This window comes from Nerophis ophidion, linkage group LG17 (assembly GCF_033978795.1).
Source record: "Nerophis ophidion isolate RoL-2023_Sa linkage group LG17, RoL_Noph_v1.0, whole genome shotgun sequence".
NCBI classification, from domain to species: Eukaryota; Metazoa; Chordata; class Actinopteri; order Syngnathiformes; family Syngnathidae; genus Nerophis; species Nerophis ophidion.
In genome coordinates, this window is record NC_084627.1 from 27,791,024 (window position 1) to 27,812,660 (window position 21,637).

At 42.9% G+C, this 21,637-nt stretch overlaps 1 protein-coding gene across 1 annotated transcript in view; it reads left to right on the plus strand.

The window, feature by feature from the left end:
* The window catches only part of mmp17a (matrix metallopeptidase 17a), a 382,482-nt gene that overhangs the window by 171,663 nt on the left and 189,182 nt on the right, over window positions 1–21,637 (plus strand). The window contains exons 2-3 of the mRNA XM_061876701.1: window positions 1,050–1,182; window positions 10,410–10,545. Coding sequence (XP_061732685.1) covers window positions 1,050–1,182; window positions 10,410–10,545 — 269 coding nt within the window. The remainder of the gene's footprint in view (window positions 1–1,049; window positions 1,183–10,409; window positions 10,546–21,637) is intronic.

Genomic DNA, 21,637 nt, shown 5'->3' on the forward strand with positions numbered 1-21,637 from the left:
TACCCACCCACTCTGTGCCCTATATAAACCATTGTATGTGAATGCTTCCATTAAAATCTCCTGACGATTGAGGGAACCCCTAATGAAACAGTTCTGTAGAGATGAAGTAGTCTTGTGATTTTTCCCACACATACATATTGCGCTCTACCACGGTATCGAGCACTATTCTCTGGATAATCCAATTAATATATATATATATATATATATATATATATATATATATATATATATATATATATATATATATATATATATATATATATATATATATATATATATACATATATACATTTTCTACCGCTTATTCCCTTTCGGGGACGCGGGGGCGCTGGCGCCTATCTCAGCTACAATCGGGCGGAAGGCAGTGTACACCCTGGACAAGTCGCCACCTCATCGCAGGGCCAACACAGATAGACAGACAACATTCACACTCACATTCACACACTAGGGCCAATTTAGTGTTGCCAATCAACCTATCCCCAGGTGCATGTCTTTGGAAGTGGGAGGAAGCCGGAGTACCCGGAGGGAACCCACGCATTCACGGGGAGAACATGCAAACTCCACACAGAAAGATCCCAAGCCTGGATTTGAACCCAGGACTGTATATATATATATATATACACATAGTGAGGGAGTGATTCTATTTCTTAGCTGCTTGGTAGGGGATGTTTTATTAAAGTAATCCTCTTTCTTTTGCTAAATTGCCCAAACTTTGAGACAATTTTTTTTCAAACATTGTTCTGTGTCCTGCATGAAGAGAAATCATTGAGACCCCCTGCTGTTCATCAAATAAAAATCCCTAAACCTTGATTTTTTCTAGAGGACAAAATATCCTTTCATATTTGCTATTTCTGTGGTATTTTAGTGTTTTCTGCTCCAATGGAATCATCTGCCTATGACTGGCGCATGTTGCTCAGTTTGTCCTCCATGTGTGCGTAGAAACACAACATGTCAGACAGTAAACATGATCAGGTGCTAGATCTTTCCGGCACTTGACATCCTTGAACAGTGTGAGAGGATCCCTCACCTCAACCTTTTTCTCCCTCCAGGACTGGCTGAGCAAGTTTGGTTACCTCCCGCCTCCTGACCCTACAACAGGCCAGCTCCAGACCAAGGAAGCCCTGACCAAGGCCATCAAAGCCATGCAGAGGTTTGGAGGGCTCAAGGAAACTGGAGTCTTCGGTAGGCGGCTGCATTGTTTGTGTTTGTGTGTTTATCGCATGACTCCAGCATGTGTCAACGGGAGTTAGATCTGAATGCAAATATATAATCTCTCTTGAGATTACACTGAGGTGAATAAAACATGTTGACAGTCGAAGCATAAGTGCGCATCCTGCGCTCTCTCACAAATCCTCATACCCCCCGACACAGCAGTTCCCGCTTACAAACCATTCTTTCTCACACCTCCTGCTTGCTCAGATCACATGCATGACTTCAAGTGGTGCAATCTGGGAGATAATCACTTCAAGAGAGGGCATGTGTGAGAAGGTTTAACGTACGGCCTGGAAAAAGGATCTGATTTCTCAAATGCCAAAGCTCTATCAAATACGTGAACAACTCAATGTGACCATTTCTGCAAGAATTGTGTGGGAACGCTGTAAAAGCTGACGCCAAACTGAAATGCCATCAACAAAATATGTGCAGAGAGTAAACTGAAGCTGGACTAAAATGGTGTGGAAAGAACCCCCTCCAGCTCAATGTGACGAAGACCAAGGAGCCGGTTGTGGACCTGGGAAGGAGGAAGAGTACTCTGGCGACCCCTGTTTCCATCAGGGGGGTCGATGTGGACATGGTTGAGGATTATAAATACCTCGGAGTACACATGGACAACAAGCTGAATGGGTCAAAACACGAGGGGCCCTCTATGTGAAGGGACAGAGCCGCTTCTACTTCCTCAGGAGGCTAGGATCCTTCAACGTCTGTACAAAGATGTTGAAGATGTTCTACGAGTCGGTGGTGGCGAGCGCCTTCTTGTACGCCGTGGCCTGCTGGGGCAGCGGGCTGAGAGTGAGGGACACAAACAGACTGGACAAGTTGGTAGAGAAGGCCAGTAATCTGGTGGGAGTGGAGCTGGACTCTCTGGCGGTGATGTCAGAGAGGAGAAGTCTAGCAAAACTCTTAGCCATCATGGACAACACCTCCCACCCACTACACTCGGACCTTGCGGAGAGAATGAGCACGTTCAGTGGAAGGCTCAGACTCCCTAAATGTAACACGGAACGACACAGGAGATCCTTCATACCGACAGCCATCAGACTGTATGATGCATATGTTCCTTCTTGACTGCACTTAAATGTAGAATATATGTAGAATATATCTATATTATTCATATATTATTTATTATTATTATTGTTTATTGTGAGCGAACTGTGGTGCTGAATTTTCCCCAGGGATCATTGAAGTACTTTCTATTCTATTCTATTCTAAAATGCTGATAAACCAAAAGAGATGGTAGTTTTTTCACCCAGGCGGATTGTGAAAGCTTCCACAGCTTGCATTTCACGGTGGCGTTACCAAAGCTGGCTGGTTGAAGGAATGCATGGAAATGAACGCCATTGCACCCAGTAAAAATGACTTAGCTCATCCTGCTGCTAACATGGGAACTGTTAGCATAGTTGTAAATAGGCTGGTACAGTATACCAGTATTAGTATACTACCGCGATACTAATGAATCATATTCGGTACTATACTGCCTCTGAAAAGTACTGGTCCTCCACCCCCGCAACCCTGTCGTCGTCATGTCATGTCATTTCTGGTTTTACAAGCAGACGAGCATGTTCGGCAGTGCACAATCACAGAGTACTTACAAGCAGACACAGTGTATAGACAGAAAAGGGAGATCGGACGCATTTTGGCTTAAAAACTAAAGATAAAGGTGTATAACACTGAAACAGCCACTGTAAGAGGTGCTTTAAGACATGGCTAGCTAGCTAGCAGCTAAACACCTGTTTTAGCTACTTCTAAATCAGTAATCCTCGCCTCCATGGCTTTTTGATTGATTGAGACTTATTAGTAGATTGCACAGTACAGTACATATTTCGTACAATTGACCACTAAATGGTAACACCCGAATACGTTTTTCAACTTGTTTAAGTCGAGGTCCCCGTAAATCATTTCATGGTAAATGGCGACAAATAAAGTTTCTTACAAGTATCATCCCTTTAGGACGAGCAATAGCTAAACATGCTTCACTACACACCGTAGCTCACCGGCGTCAAAATGTAAACGAACGCCATTGGTGGATCTACACCTGACATCCACTGTAATGATACCAAGTACAGGAGCGTATCTTGTCGATACTTCTATGATTTCATTAATATTTTTTGGCATCACAACATATTCTTTTGTTTTTGAAAAAAATCTAATCAGGTTTGTTAACTCAAGAAATATGTCCCTGGACACATGAGGACTTTGAATATGACCAATGTATGATCCTGTAATTACTTAGTATCGGATCGGTACCCAAATTTGTGGTATCATCCAAAACTAATGTTAAGTATCAAACAGGAGAATAAATGATTATTACATTTTAACAGAAGTGTAGATAGAACGTGTTAAAACAGAAAATAAGCATATATTAACAGTAAATGAACAAGTAGATTAATAATATTTTTTTACAGTTTGTCCCTAATAATTTTGACAAAATAATAAAATGATAAATGACACAATATGTTACTACATACGTCAGCAGACTAATTAGTAGCCTTTGTTTGTTTACTTACTACTAGAAGACAAGTTGTCTAATAAGTTCACTATTTTATTTAAGGACACACTTACGGCATGGCGTAGTGGGTAGAGCGGCCGTGCCAGAAACCTGAGGGTTGCAAGTTCGCTCCCCGCCTATTGACATCCAAATCGCTGCCGTTGTGTCCTTGGGCAGGAAACTTCACCCTTGCCCGCGGTGCTGCTCACACTGGTGAATGAATGATGAATGAATGATTGGTGGTGGTCAGAGGGGCCGTAGGCGCAAATTGGCAGCCACGCTTCCGTCAGTCTACCCCAGGGCGGCTGTGGCTACAGATGTAGCTTACCACCACCTGGTGTGAATGAATGATGGGTTCCCACTTCTCTGTGAGCGCTTTGAGTATCTAACAATAGAAAAGCGCGATATAAATCTAATCCATTAGTTATTATTATTATTATCATTATTATTATAAACTTACAATAATAAACATGTCTTTAACGCACCATAAGATTTTTTGTTAAAATAAAGCCAATAATGCCATTTTTTGTGGGACCCTCTATTTATAACAAGTGTTTAAAAGTATCGATATACTTTTGGTACCGGTACCGGTATCAGGACAACAGTTACCATAGGCTACTTGCAAGCTACCATCTATTTACGAAATTTATGATTTTTGGGTTTAAATGTACAAAATGAACTAAAATGCTAGCATAAAACATTAGCATGCTGACATTGGACAATTAGCATAATTGTAATTTAGCACTTAGTGACGAAATCAGTGATTTTTTAAGTTTAAATGTACACAATTAGTTTTAATGCTAGCGTAACCCGTTAACAGGCTAATGTTCGCATACTGTAAAAGATGGAGCCAAAATGATATATGCAAAGACCGATTCATTATCAATCAATCGCTTAATCAATGTGTATTTATATAGCCCAAAATCACAAGTGTCTCAAAGGGCTGCACAAGCCACAACAACATCCTCGGTTCAGATCACACATCAGTTCACATTTAGATGTCCAAAAAACATTGAGCTCCACTGCTACTGCCTGTAGGACCCCGATCGGCTACAAAAGGACCTTTAGCTGCCTACTAAGGTGCATAAAACATTAGTATGTTAACATGGGAACTGTGAGCATACATGCAATTTAGCCCCTAGTAACAGAAACCACGATATTTCGGTTTGAATGTACAAAATTTGGAAGGACCTTTTCTAGCCTCCTAAGGTGCCTGATTTAAAAACACTATATTCAACTCTTTGTATATCATTGGTCAAAAGTTTATCAACGAGATAAATGGAAGAAATCACCCTATCCATCCAGTTTCTACCGCTTATCCTTTTCGGGGTTGCTGGAGCCTATTTCAGCTACAATCAGGCGGAAGGCGGTGTACACCCTGGACAAGTCGCCACCTCATCAAAGGGCCAACACGGATAGCCATCCATCCATTTTCTACCGCTTGTCCCTTCCAGGTCGCGGAAAGTGCTGGATGCTATCTCAGCTGCATTCCAAGTTGTTCCCTTAGGCGGGTGTCTTTCGAAAAAAAAATGTTCATTCATTTTCAACTTGCAGAAAATGTGGATTTGCGGAAAAAAATACAATAAAAAAGTTGGTATTTTTAGGAATGCTTGTCAGTACAACAGATCACATAAAAATTCCACTAAACAGTCTTTAAAGGCCTACTGAAATGAGATGTTCTTATTTAAACGGAGATAGCACGTCCATTCTATGTGTCATACTTGATCATTTCGCGATATTGCCATATTTTTGCTAAAAGGATTTAGTAGAGACCATCGACGATAAAGTTCGCAACTTTTGGTCGCTAATAAAAAAGCCCTGCCTTTACCAGAAGTCGCAGACGATGTGCGCGTGACGCCACGGGTTGTAGGGCTCCTCACATCCTCACATTGTTTATAATCATAGCCACCAGCAGCAGGAGCAACTCGGACCGAGAAAGCGACAATTTCCCCTTTAATTTGAGCGAGGATGAAAGATTTGTGGATGAGGAAAGTTAGAGTGAAGCATTAAAAAAAACCAAAAATAAATAAATGAAATAAAAGAAAAAAGGCGACAGCTCCAGGCGGCGGCAGTGTGAGCGATTCAGATGTTATTATACACATTTACTAGAATAATTCTGGAAAATCCCTTATCTACTTCTTGTGTTAACAGAGTTTTAGTGAGATTATAAAGTCCTACCTGAAAGTCGGAGGGGCTTCGGTGAGCGCCAGTGTCTGAGAGAAGCCAATGGAGGAGCCAAGATCACAGCTGCCTTTTTGACAGCTGCAGGAGGAGGTTGCATATTCCGCTGAAGTCTCCGGTAAGAGCCGACTTAATATCACAATTGGTTGACATGTGGTAGAGAAACATGTTGGCTTGACCGCTCTGTGTTAAAGCTTCACAACAAACAAAGACACACCGGCTGTGTTTTGGTTACTAAAGGCAACTGCAATCCACCGCTTTCCACCAACAGCATTCTTATTTGACGTCTCCATTATTAATTGAACAAATTGCAAAAGATTCAGCAACACAGATGTCCAAATTACTGTGTAATTAAGCGATGAAAAGAGACGACTTTTAGCCGTGAGTGGTGCTGGGCTGAAATGTCCCCTCCAACCAATAACGTCACAAACACATGTCAACATAAGCGTCAGCATTACGCGACGTTTTCAACAAGAAACTCCGCGGGAAATTTAAAATTGCAATTTAGTAAACTAAACCGGCTGTATTGGCATGTGTTGCAATGTTAATATTTCATCATTGATATATAAACTGTCAGTAGTGGGTTTCAGTAGGCCTTTGACGTAATGGGTAAAACCTAACTTAAATTGCTATGCTGTTCTGCTCAAGTCCTGTAGGTGGCAGTAACTGCCAAGTGAAGCAAGTTTTTTTCACTACAGCTTCACCTGCTGGATATAGTGGGTCTTTGCCCTCCAGGCTAAAAGGGTAAAATTTTAACCATTATTTTTATTTACTGCCTTCAAATTATTTTTGTGGTCAGACAATGTGTTACTATTTTTCTCAAAAATACTTTAAATAGAAATGAGTCAAAAATGAGGTTAAAATATATGTACCATATTTTCCGGACTGTAGAGTGCAGCGGTATTTATGCTGCACGCACTAAATTTTAGGATAAAAAATGTTTCTCTAATATTAGCGGCACTGTACTATAAGCCGCAGATATGTATGTTGTGGAAGTAGTTATTTACACAGAAAATAAATTTCCTTGATTGTAGCACGGCAGTAAAATGGCTGATCAAACAAAACAGAAGTCATCATCAGGGATCCATTAGCTTCGAAAGCTGTCCTCCCATCAGTTAGACCGACTCAATAACTCCACGCTGACGTTTTGAAAAATTTACTGTGGAATTTGTGAAAATAAGATATAAAAATATTGTTGTTTTAAGTTAATTATACTAACACAGACATTACTAAACAGTAGGGGTGTGGGGAAAAATCGATTCGAATACGAATCGAATTGTTTACGTTGTGCAATTCAGAATCGATTCTCATTTTTAAAAAATCACATTTTAATTTTTTTTAATCAATCCAACAAACCACTACACAGCAATACCATAACAATGCAATCCAATTCCAAAACCAAACTTGACCCAGCAACACTCAGAACTGCAATAAACAGAGCAATTGAGAGAAGACACAAACACGACACAGAACAAACCAAAAGTAGTGAAACAAAAATGAATATTATTAACAACAGTATCAATATTAGTTATAATTTCAGCATAGCAGTGATTAAAAATCCCTCACTGATATTATCATTAGACATTTATAAAAAAAAAAAAAGAACAATAGTGTCACAGTGGCTTACACTTGCATCGCATCTCATAAACTTGACAACACACTCTGTCCAATGTTTTCACAAAGATAAAATAAGTCATATTGTTGGTTCGTTTAATCGTTAAAACAAATTTACATTATTGCAATCAGTTGATAAAACATTGTCCTTTACAATTATAAAAGCTTTTTTTTTTTTTGAAATCTACTACTCTGCTTGCATGTCAGCAGACTGGGGTAGATCCTGCTGAAATCCTATGTATTGAATGAATACAGAATCGCTTTGAATCGGAAAATTATCGTTTTTGAATCGAGAATCGAAAAAAATCGATATACTATCAAATCGTGACCCCAATAATCGATATTGAATCGAATCGTGGGACACCCAAAGATTCACAACCCTAGTAAACAGGTTAGCATATTAGTTAATACTTAGGACGCTAGCTTGATTAAATTACAATAGCACAAAAACATATGCATGAAAACACTATATAGGAGTGGCTTACTAGCGGTTCCCCTCCTACACACGTCACTGGAGTCAGGCGTGTAGATTTGAACACAGTTTTAATGTTCCTCAATAAGCTCATCAATCTTTTCAGATATACAGGACTTTTCAGTCTCACCAAGTCCTCTCACTCCTCCCCCTTCCTGTTCCCGGCCGGTACTGTTAAAGACAACAGGTGATTAGACAACTCGTACCACTTGGGAAATCTAATCACCTGTTCATGCTTCACAGTAGGTATGGTGTTCTCGGGATGCAACTCAGTATTCTTCTTCCTCCAAACACGACGAGTTGAGTTTATACCAAAAAGTTCTATTTTGGTTTCATCTGACCACATGACATTCTCTCAATTCTCTGCTGTATCATCCATGTATCCATTTTGGTATAAACTCAACTCGTCGTGTTTGGAGGAAGAAGAATAATGAGTTGCATCCCAAGAACACCAAACCTACTGTGAAGCATGGGGGTGGAAACATCATGCTTTGGGGCTGTTTTTCTGCTAAGGGGACAGGACGACTGATCCGTGTTAAGGAAAGAATGAATGGGGCCATGTATCGTGCGATTTTGAGCCAAAACCTCCTTCCATCAGTGAGAGCTTTGAATAGTTGACCAAATACTTATTTTCCACCATAATTTACAAATAAATTCTTTAAAATTCCTACAATGTGAATTCCTGGATTTTTTTCCCACATTCTGTCTCTCACAGTTGAAGTGTACCTATGATGAAAATTACAGACCTCTGTCATCATTTTAAATGGGAAAACTTGCACAATCGGTGGCTGACTAAATACTTTTTTGCCCCACTGTGTGTGTATATATATATATATATATATATATATATATATATATATATGTATATATATATATTGCAGCAAGGAAGGGCGGGATGTGGAAGAATCAAACTTAAAGTGCCCATCCATCCATCCATTTCCTACCGCTTATTCCCTTTGAGGTTGCGGGGGGCGCTGTGCTACAATCGGGCGGAAGGCGGGCTACACCCTGGACAAGTCGTCATCTCATCAAAGGGCCAACAAAGATAGACAACATTCACATTCACATTCACACACGAGGGCTAATTTAGTGTTGCCAATCAACCTATCCCCAGGTGCATGTCTTTGGAGGTGGGAGGAAGCCGGAGTACCCGGAGGGAACCCACGCATTCACGTGGAGGACATGCAAACTCCACACAGAAAGATCCCGAGCCCAGGATTGAACCCAGGACTACTCAAGACCTTTGTATTGTGAGGCAGACGCACTAACCCCTCTGCCACCATGAGTGACCAAACATAAATATCTCCCGTCCAGGGCTCTAAGTCCTTCACACAGCACACGTCTTTAAATGTCATAGGTAATTGCCTATAAAACAATAGAAACACAACATGAGTAAAACATTTCACTAGTAATGTCTTTCGTGGTGAAATAGTGGATGTCTCAACTTACCGCCTGATCCACCTGCCTTGACACAGAGGAGAGCCAGACCTGAATGAGGCAGAGTTAAGAAAGGTTTGTAGCCTGCTCCCACCTGGCCACACAGCTGGTGGCACTTCAGGCTGATTGAACAGGTAGAGGGGGAATGTACCGCCCCTCCATGATGTGGCCAAGGCTGGGGCGTTGTCTTCCATGTTTCACTCTGCCTCCATGCCCTGACTCCTCCCCTGTGAGGTGCTTACCTGGCAGGCGGTGCTTGAGTGAGACACCACAATATGTATATAATGATGTCATGTCATCGATTGGAAAATGCATTTTTAGACAATGTGATTCGGCTGAGCGGCTAGGAGATTCTGAAAGTAACAAGCAACAAGTGGTAGAAAATGGATTAGAAAGGACAGATTTAAAAAATATATATATAATAATAATAATAATTTAACTTGGGACTTTCCGCGGGCCAGATCTCGAACGCTGGCGGGCCGGATCTGGTTTGGGAACCACTGGTATAATGCATATGCTCCTTCTTGACTGCACTTAAATGTAGAATATATGTAGAATATATATATATTATTCATATATTATATATATATAATATATGATATATATTATCTGCAATGAGGTGGCGACTTGTCCCGGGTGTACACTGCCTTGTAGCTGAGATAGGCACGAGCGCCCCCCGCGACCCCAGAGGGAATAAGGGGTAGGAAATGGATGGATATATATTATATTATTTAGTATTATTATTGTCTATTGTGAGCAAACTGTGGTGCTGAATTTCCCCCAGGAATCAATAAAGTACTTTCTATTCTAATCTAAAACATTAAGGCAGTCATCGAAGAAAAATCCATAAATCAGCCGCACCGTTTTATAAGCTGCCGGCTTCAAAGCATAGGAAAAAAATGTGCACCTTTTGGTCCGGAATTTACGGTACGTTTTTTAAAATCATGTTGAGCTCAATTAGCATTTGCGTCCCAGCCAACACTCTTCCTTGTATTCCCCCAGATCAAGACACATTGGGACTTATGAAAACCCCCAGGTGTTCCCTGCCGGATGTTCCCGTGGCCGAGGGGACCGTGGGCCGCAAGAAGCGGAGCCTGAACACTCAGAACAAATGGATGAAGAGACATTTATCTTGGAGGTACTAAACACTTTAACGATTAATTCTATTGATTGTGTCAAGTACGGCCCGGATCTTCTTATAGACCCGTGCCGTAGGAGGGGACACAAGTCACCATTTCTGTCGTACCTGGGATGAATGTTTGCGATACGAGCTAAAGATCTTCAGTCAAAATTGTGTGGTGCTCCTCTTTCTTCTGTTCCTAAATAAACTGGTGAATTCATCATAAGAAAAATTGTAATCCGTCCCCCAGAACGTGAGTAGATCTCCAGGTGTGGGCCTCCTCACACAGTCAATAAAGAGTTTATACAGTACTATACACGGTAAAATGATATGACCGCCCTAACTGTGCGGTTTGATTGTGGAGAAAAAGGCTGAGTAATAGGTTGCACCAGAAGAGGGCTTTAAAATTGTGCTGGCTAAAGCTGATTACCACATGTTGTCAGGAGCGTGTGTGTGTGTGTGTGTGTGTTCGTGTGTGTGTGTCTGTGTGTGCGTGCGTGTGTGTGTTAGTGTGTGTGTGTGTGTGTGTGTGTGTGTGTGTGTGTACGTACCAATTTGGCAACAACGTACTTCATATCAAACATAAATCTTTGGTAGCATAATTACAATACCTTACAAACTATGCCACTTGCCAAGATTTAAACATTTTTTTCTAGAAATGTCCTTAGTTTTAAGAGCTATTTTGTTACGTGCAGTGGAGAAGAAGACGGCACTGAGGCGGTGACGTCCTTTAGCCTGAGGAGTATTTATTAATACAATAAAATGACGTGTGTAATAAATCCAATCGTGTATGGTTTGGCTATGTGGTGCGTCTAGCTGGTGACAATGTTGAAGGTGCGTGTTGTGAGAGATGCGGAAGTTCAGAAGTGGCGAGGCAGACTCGGAGGTCCGTGGGCAAGCAAGAGGTCAAAGACAGGAGCGAGATTCAGGGAGGCAGCGAGAAGACAAGGGGGAATCCGGGGAGACGAGACACACAGCTGGAATCCAGGGATCGAAGAGGAACTGCAGGGTGAAGACTCAGGACAGGACACAATGAGCACAGAGGAGGGGAAACACAGAGAGAAAGGAAGCACATAGGCGAGGAGAGCTAGAGACGTGTGGGGCTTACTGTACGGAGACAAGTAGCTAGGTTCTCATTTTTAGTCGTTGACTAATCTTAATTTTAGCATGGATAATTGTCGTATTTCTATTGTAGTTTTAAAAATGTAAAATTGAGAAAATAGCTATTCTAATAAGTTATTTGTTTTTTCCTTAACATACAACATTGTGTTTAAGGATTCTGCAACATGTCTAGCATTAAACGATTACAGTTGGTACAAAATGCGGCTGCTAGACTTTTGACAAGAACAAGAAAGTTTGATCATATTACGCCTGTACTGGCTCACCTGCACTGGCTTCCTGTGCACTTAAGATGTGACTTTAAGGTTTTACTACTTATGTATAAAATACCACACGGTCTAGCTCCATCCTATCTTGCCGATTGTATTGTACCATATGTCCCGGCAAGAAATCTGCGTTCAAAAGTCTCCGGCTTATTAGTGATTTTTTTTTTTTTTCCAAGATGGCGCTGCTGTAGTGGCTGCTGTAGGCGGGAGCTCTGTGCTCTTGTGTCATCCTTTTGTGTTTCCCTCTTGTTTTCATGTGGTATTATATTTTTTTGCATTTTGGTCCGGGACCCTTTGGGACTGTGTGACAAGGGGTGGCACTTTCGTGACCTCTGTGGTGCTTTTTTTGTGGACTTCTGGATCTGCCTCCCGGGAGCCTTTTGGCCATGGAGACCAGCTGATGGGTCTCTGCTACACCAGAGTCTGTTTGGATGTACTGGAGGAGATGCGGATGAGGGGACAGGACTGTGGAGCTAGCACAGAGCTACTGGGACGGAGAGGCTTCGCGGTGTCTTGGCTGGGTGAGCAGGTGTCGGACACCTCAGTCACCTTGGACGTATCCTCGCTCATCCATGCGGACTGGACACTGGCCGAGAGTGGAGTCGGCTGTCTTTGTTGCCTTGTTGGGTCTGCTTCTGTCTCTGGCCATGCTCCCTCCACCCCAGCAGACGATGGCGTGGAACACCGCAGAGGCCACCACAGTGGATATGTTTATTTTACTTTTTATTCATAGCTGTATGTAGAAGTGTCTGGTTGTATCTGCTGCTTTAATGTCTTTATGTCCTCTGTGTTCTTTGATGTTTCCCTCTTACACACATGCAAGAGGGATGTGTACTATGGCTATGAGTTGTTGTTTTTTTTGTTTTGTTTTTTTCCCTTGGCCTCAGTCCTAGTCTAGGCCCACTCCAGGGCCTAGGCTAAAACCGATTTTTTAATTTAATTTTAATCTGCTATTCCCCCCCCCCCCCCCCTTGTTTACCTGTATGTCATCTTTTTTGTAAGGGGCGCTGGAAGCCGGCAGACCCGTCAGCATCCTGTTCTGTCTCCCTGTAATGTTTGTCTGATCTTGAATGGGATTGTGCTGAAAATTGTAATTTTCCTGAAGGAACTATCCTGACGGAATAAATAAAGTACTATCTAGCTATCTGAAGCCCAAAAAAAGTTTGCGGGCTATAGAGCGTTTTCCGTTCAGGCTCCAGTACTCTGGAATGCCCTCCTGGTAACAGTTCGAGATGCTACCTCAGTAGAAGCATTTAAGTCTCACCTTAAAACTCATATGTATACTCTAGCCTTTAAATAGACCTCCTTTTTGAACCAGTTGATCTGCCGCTTCTTTTCTTTTTCTCCTCTGTCCCCCCCTACCTTGTGGAGGGGGTCCGGTCCGATGACCATGGATGAAGTACTGGCTGACCCGTATAAGCAAATTAGGATCCCAGGAAGAACTAACAAAAGGGGCAAGCTTAAATAAGGGAGGTGATTAGTAAAACAGGTGTGCGGGAACCGAGAGTAGCAGGTGACAGACTAAACAGGAAATAAGGAGGTCAAACTACCGAAAGTCATATAAAAATGGAACGAAACAACAATATGTGAAGATCCGAGCAGCGGATCGCAACAATAGTGTCAACGCGCTTTGAGTAACTTGAAGGAAGAAAAGCACTATACAAGTATAACCCATTTACCATTTAATTGCTACTGCGACATCCAGTGGACACATTTAGAACAGCTGTTTCTTTCCTTCAAAAATCCATCCATCCATCCATCCATTTCTACCGTTTGTCTACCGGGGTCGCGAGGGTAACTTCAGGTTAATTTTTATACATCCCGCGGGCCGTAATTAAACCTGTTCGCGGACCTGATCCGGCCCTCGGGCCGTACGTTTGACACCCTTGGTCTATAACAACTACAGTAGTTTGACCATAATACTACAACAGTGGAGTATGTTACCCAGGTTTTTGTGTCAGTACCTTCAGTAATGCTGACTCACTCATGTAGCAGCGAGGGTGGAAGAGAGGAGATGTTGAAAGTGCGCGTGTGATACCACAAGGTTGATGATGTTCCCAACATATCTTTATAGCCTTTGTAATCATTCCTTATAATTCAGTAGCAATATTCCAGTGCCCGAGGGGATAAATGCTAATCACCTTGGCACGCTTCTGCCTTGATGGCTGCTTAGTTAGCTCCCTCTGTTCATTTTATCTACCAGAAGGCTCGTTTTATTGAGCGTTGATTGCTCAGTCTATTCACACTTGTTGCTCTTCTTACATTGCCGGCTGCCTGTTGTATTTATTCTCCATTGCATTATGTGGTTTTGGCACGGATCAGATACGGGGAGGAGGCGCATCAGAGCTTTGTTCCCAACCCTTGGAATAGCCTGCGGAAGCACTAAAGCAGGAGTGTCAAACTCATTTTAGATCGGGGGCCACATGGAGAAAAATCTACTCCCAAGTGGGCAGGACTGGTAAAATCACGGCACGATAACTGAAAAATAAAGACAACTTCAAATTGTTTTTTTCGTTTAAAAATACAACAAACACATTCTGAAATTGTACAAATCATAATGTTGTTTTTTTACAATTACAGTGGGGCAAAAAAGTATTTAGTCAGCCACCAAAAAGTTCTATTTTGGTTTCATCTGACCACATGACATTCTCCCAATCATCTGCTGTATCATCCATGTATCCATTTTGGTATAAACTCAACTGGTCGTGTTTGGAGGAAGAAAAATACTGAGTTGCATCCAAAGAACACCATACCTACTGTGAAGCATGGGGGTGGAAACATCATGCTTTGGGGCTGTTTTTCTGCTAAGGGGACAGGACGATTGATCTGTGTTAAAGGCCTAATGAGATTTTCTTATTTAAACGGGGATAGCAGGTCCATTCTATGTGTCATACTTGAACATTTCGCGATTTTGCCATATTTTTGCTGAAAGGATTTAGTAGAGAACATCCACGATAAAGTTCACAACTGTCGGTGCTAAGACAAAAGCCCTGCCTCTACCGGAAGTCGCAGACGATGACGTCGCAAGTGTGGGGGCTCCTCACATCCTCACATTGTTTTTAATGGGAGCCTCCAACAAAAAGTGCTATTGGTGTTAGGAACTCGCATGGCTGCAGTTGTGTGTCCCCGATGATGCAAGAATCCAGGAGAAAGTAGTGAAGGTAAGATGAATTTAATATGGCACCCATAAGAAAACAAATAAACATAAAGCAGCCGTGCACAGTAACGTTCTCAACATGATATTTATCTTCGAGCACCGAGGAGTGCTTGAGTGAAACATAAATAGGCAGTAGTTTGATTGACAGCAGGTGTGAACCGCTGCCAATCAACGAAAAGAGAAAAACAACAGTGCTCGTGAATAAAACAGGAAATACAACAAAATAAGAGCACTGAACAGGAAGTAAATACAAAAACACGAAAAACTAACAGAAATGAAGTGACACATTGTCACAGGACCTCCCCCTCAAGGAACAGATACCAGATGTTCCCTGGAAAAGAAAAAAAAAAAAATGGAAAAAGTCCAAAATGTAAGGGAGGGTGGAGGGAGGATTTGGTGGAGGGTCACCAAACCTCGTGTCCCCGAAGCCAGCAAGGGAAAGTCAGGTGGCGGCGGCGCGTATAGCGCCGCTGGAACTGGCGAGGCGGGCGGTCAGGGAACGGCCACATCACTGGCCAAAAAAGAGGAGAGTGCGTCCCGCGAAGAGAACGCGCAGGGCACGGCCACATCCACGGCCGAAGTAGAGGCGGGCGCGCTGAAGCAGGCCGGGAAGCAGCAGACGTAATCGGCGGCGTTGAAATCCCAGGTGTCATCGGCGGCGTAAAAACTGCAGGCTTCATCGGCAGCGTGAAAGCGGCAGATGAAGACTCTGGGCGAGGAGAAGCAAATGCCGGCCGAGGAGCAGCATATGCCGGCGTTGGAGCAGGCAGCGACGATGACAACAATGATGATGGCGTGGATGATGACAGCGGCGTGTGCTCGGCTGCACCGCCGTGAGTAGTGGCAGGCGTCATCAACGGCGTGGAAGTGGCAGATGTCATCGGCGGCGTGAAAGCGGCGGATGTCATCGGCGGCGTGTAAGCGGCAGATGAAGACGAAGGGGGAGGAGCCGCAAATGCCGGCCGAGGAGCAGCAGATGCCGGCGGCGACGAAGCCCGGCGTGGTGCTGCCACTGGCGGCGTTGGATCTGTGCGCAATGCCGGCGCCGGAACCCGGCGGCGACGATGACAACAATGATGATGGCGTGGATGATGACAGCGGCGTGTGCTCGGCTGCACCGCCGCGAGTAGTGGCAGGCGTCATCAACGGCGTGGAAGTGGCAGATGTCATCGGCGGTGTGAAAGCGGCGGATGTCATCGGCGGTGTGAAAGTGGCGGATGTCATCGGCGGCGTGAAAGCGGCGGATGTCATCGGCGGCGTGTAAGCAGCAGATGAAGACGAAGGGGGAGGAGCCGCAAATGCCGGCCGAGGAGCAGCAGATGCCGGCGGCGACGAAGCCCGGCGTGGTGCTGCCACTGGCGGCGTTGGATCTGTGCGCAATGCCGGCGCCGGAACCCGGCGTGGGACCGGCATTGGAGCTCGGCGTGGGGCCGGCGTGGGAACTTGGCGAAAGCCCGCCAGGGACGTAGATGTCTCCGTGGAAGGAGACGCTGGCGAGAATGACAGCGGTGTGTGCCTGGCTGCACCGCTGTGTATTGTAGGCCCCCTTCCACTAGGCGGCTGCCAGACGCCGTCCACATTAGCGGGAAGACGTCGTCGGAGTCCCCCGGTGCGAAAACCGGGGACGGGCGGGAGGGGGCCAGGAGAAGGGACGAAGACACGTCCCGCGCCGAGTCCCAGCAGGAGGACAAAAGATACCTCACAGTGGTTTCCACTGGAGCCCTCGGCGAACCAGAAAAGAGAGCGGGAGCCGGCAGGAAAAGTAGCCTGGGAGCAACCGCTGGAAGCTGCGTAGGAGCAGGGAGAAGCAGCACAGTAGACGACGGGAAGGATGGCGGCGGCGGGCGTGCCGGTCGGAGAGCCGTAGTCGGCGACGGAGCCGCGAGACGTGAAGGAGGAGGCGGGCGCGCCGGTCGGTGAGCCGTAGCCGGGAGCGTTGCCGAGAGGAAGGATGGCGGCGGAGGACGCGCCGGTCGGAGAGCCGTAGCCGGTAGCGTTGCCGCGGGAAGAGGGTCCGCGTCTGTTGGCTGGGACCGCACAAACCTGGCCTTCCAGTCCTCCAGGAATTGTGCGGTCCAGAACGTCGGCTGAGGATTGCCGACAGGGATTCTCGCAAGGACACTTTCTGGCTTGAAGATACTGTTAGGAACTCGCATGGCTGCAGTTGTGTCCCCCCGATGATGCAAGAATCCAGGAGAAAGTAGTGAAGGTAAGATGAATTTAATATGGCACTCATAAGAAAACAAATAAACATAAAGCAGTCTTGCATAGTAAATTCTCCAACATAGATTTTATCATCGAGAACTGAGGAGTGCTTGAGTGAAACATAAATAGGCAGTAGTTTGATTGACAGCAGGTGTGAACCGCTGCCAATCAACGAAAAGAGAAAAACAACAGTGCTCGTGAATAAAACAGGAAATACAACAAAATAAGAGAACTGAACAGGAAGTAAATACAATAACACGAAAAACTAACAGAAATGAAGTGACACATTGTCATAATTGGGACCGAGAAAACGACAAATTCCCCATTAATTTGAGCGAGGATGAAATATTCGTGTTTGAAGATATTGATAGCGATGGACTAGAAAAAATAAGGAGTTAAATAACAAAAAAACGCGATTGCATTGGGACGGATTCATATGTTTTTAGACACATTTACTAGGTTAATTCTGGGAAATCCCTTATCTTTCTATTGTGTTGCTAGTGTTTTAGTGAGTTAAATATTACCTGATAGTCGGAAGGGTGTCTCCACGGGTGTCATGACGCCAATGTCTCTGGGGAGTCGACGGCAGCTATGGACGGCACAAGCTCAGCTTTTCTCCGGTAAGAACTGACTTTTTAACCACAATTTTCTCACCAAAACCTGCTGGTTGACATTCGGTTGGGATCCATGTCTGCTTGACCGCGCTCTGAAAGTTTCAGCTACGGGAATTTTAAACAAGGAATCACCGTGTGTTCGTGTGGCTAAAAGCTAAAGCTTCCCAACTCCATCTTTCTACTGTGACTTCGCCGATATTAATTGAACAAATTGCACAAGATTCAGCAACACAGATGTCCAAAATACTGTATAATTATGCCATTAAAGCCAACGACTTTTAGCTGTGTGTCTGCGTATCGCTCATACTTCCTAAAAACGCGTGACGTCTTGCTTACACGTCATCATTACGCAACGTTTTCAAGACAAAACTCCCGGGAAATTTAAAATTGTAATTTAGTAAACTAAAAAGCCGTATTGGGATGTGTTGCAATGTTAATATTTCATCATTGATATATAAACTATCAGACTGCGTGGTGGGTAGTAGTGGGTTTCAGTAGGTGTTCAAGGAAAGAATGAATGGGGCCATGTATCGTGAGATTTTAAGCCAAAACCTCCTTCCATCAGTGAGAGCTTTGATAGGTTGATCAAATACTTATTTTCCACCATAATTTACAAATAATTCATTTAAAATTCCTACAATGTGAATTCCTGGATTTTTTTTTCACATTCTGTCTCTCACAGTTGAAGTGTACCTATGATGAAAATTACAGACCTCTGTCGTCATTTTAAGTCGGTGGCTGACTAAATACTTTTTTGCCCAACTGTACCTGTTGCGGATAATAGTATTCTCTCTTTATTTGCTATTATTTCTATTTTCTGAATAAATGATGTGATAATGTTCGTCAGTCAATTTATTGGTGTAAATTTTCAATCTATCAAGATAAAAAAAAAATTCCAAATCAGATTACAATATTTTATTTATGTAGTTTGATCATTTTCCTCGACGAATGTACTAACATCATGTGGTTTATGTAGCATAACCTAAAAGAGATACGAAGATGTTACGGCGCACGCGCAGTCTGCGTCTCCCTCCTCTGTGGGAGCACTCAGAGGATCTGCTGACAGCGCGTTCGAACACGCCCCTGCTCGCGCTGGGAGCAGCACGCCCACGCAGCTACAAGGGGGCAGACAATCTGCACACCTGTGACTGATGAGGGCGAGCTAAATAAAGGACAAGTGGACCCAAGGATCGGCGCGGGAACTTAGTTTTCAAGGTTTCCCTACCCTCCGTCGCCTGTAAAGTGAGCTGTGTGTCTCACTTTTTCCCGGATGTCTGTCTTACTGTAACTGCCTCCTTCGTTCTTTGATTCCTCGCTCAACCCTGGATTCTGACGCCTCTCTCTCGCCCCGGATCACCTGCCTGCCCCCTGGACTTCCTTGTATCTCGTTCAACACTTTAGTAACACACACTTCACTTAAATTTTACACATAGTCTTACACCCCCCCCCCCCCCTAAGTTTTGTCACACTTCATTTCCTTGCTTTATTAGTTAGTATTGTTTATTATTCTTATTACATATACAGTATATTGACTATATATATATATATATATATATATATATATATATATATATATATATATATATATATATATATGTATATATATATATATATATATATATATATTTATATATATATATATATATATAATAATTTATCGAACATTACACTCCTCTGGTGTCTGTTTGCCGTCACCTCCCCTTAGTAAAGACACAACAAAATAATTGCTATTGCGACATTCAATAGACACATTTAGAACAGCTGTTCCATTCAAAATATTTCAGGTTAATTTTTATACTTAGCAAACTCATCCCGCGGGCCGCATAAATACTGTGTGCAGGCCTGATCCGGCCCTCGGGCCGTACATTTGACACCCGTGCACTGAAGAATGTGGTTCGTTTGCCATACTGTTTTCAAAAGAAAAACACATCGTATATTTGACTGAAACTACTCACACTAATAGCTGTTATTCATCGTTAAAGGTTATTTAGTTTTCAATGGTTGCCAAATGACAGGCCAGTGACTGGTTCAGCACGCTGCAGTGTTGCCTCAGGCTGCAATGTGTACCTGACCGTGCTAAACAAGTAGGCCGTGAAAATAATGCTAAATTTTTAGTTTATACCCTTATATCATAACATGTCAAGTTTATGTTTGGGTGTGGGAGGAAATCACAACGAGCCTGTATTTAAATGTGAACTATATTTTTGAGCAGAAAAACTTGTGCTTGAGGTTACGGTTGCTGTACGTTTAAATCTTGCATAAGATTAAAATGTTGAGAGTTGAATGTGTGGGGGAGAGAAAGGCCATGAATGAGTTTTTCGTCATTCATGTACAGTACAATATAGTTTACTGTAGCCAAAAGTTTGAATGTTAGCAGGGAGTTCAACACTTTTACAGTGGGGTTCATTGTCAGTGAGGCACTAACATTGTCTTTAATCTTTAAAGGGGAACATTATCACAATTTCAGAAGGGTTAAAACCAATAAAAATCAGTTCCCAGTGGCTTATTTTATTTTTCAAAGTTTTTTTCAAAATGTTACCCATTTTGGAATATCCCGAAAAAAGGCTTTAAAGTGCCTGATTTTCACTATCTGTGAAGCCACCGTCCATTTTCCTGTGACGTCATCCAGTGATATACATGCTATCCAGGCGGATAGCACAGCAAGATATAGCGACATTAGCTCGGATTAAGACTCGGATTTCAGCGGTTTAAGCGATTCAACAGATTACGCATGTATTGAAACGGATGGTTGGAGTATGGAGGCAGATAGCGTAAACGAAATTGAAGAAGAAACTGAAGCTATTGAGCGAAAAGCTATTGATGCTATTCGGCCATGTCTGCCTTAGCATCGCCGGTAAAATGTGCAGACCAAACGATCGGGACTTTCGCATCTTGTGACACTGGAGCAACTTAAATCTGTCGATTGGTAAGTGTTTGTTTGGCATGATGATGCAAATGTAGCTACAAATGTACATACAGCTAGCCTAAATAGCCTGTTAGCATCGATTAGCTGGCAGTCATGCCGCGACCAAATATGTTTGACCCGGCAGAAATTCTAGACATGCGCTAATAAAAATAATATTTTGCGAAACGAGCCGGCGGTAATATAAGCAGGATCTACCCCAGTCTGCTGAGATGCTAGCAGAGTAGTAGACTTTTTTAAAGCTTTTATAATTGTAAAGGACAATGTTTTATCAACTGATTGCAATAATGTACATTTGTTTTAACTATTAAACGAACCAAAAATATGACTTATTTTATCTTTGTGAAAACATTGGACAGAGTGTGTTGTCAAGTTTATGAGATGCGATGCAAGTGTAAGCCACTGTGACACTATTGTTCTTTTTTTATTCTTATAAATGTCTAATGATAATGTCAATGAGGGATTTTTAATCACTGCTATGCTGAAATTATAACTAATATTGATACAGTTGTTGATAATATTAATTTTTGTTTCACTACTTTTGGTTTGTTCTGTGTCATGTTTGTGTCTTCTCTCAATTGCTCTGTTTTTTGCAGTTCTGAGTGTTGCTGGGTCAGGTTTGGTTTTGGAATTGGATTGCATTGTTATGGTATTGCTGTGTATTGTTTTGTTGGATTGATACAAATTTTTTAAAAAATGTAAAAAAAATCTATTTAAAAAAAAAAAATCGATTCTGAATCGCACAACGTGCGAATCGCTATTCGTGTTCGAATCGATTTTATCCCACACCCCTAGTTAGCATGTTGACGTGTTGGCAGAAGCATAC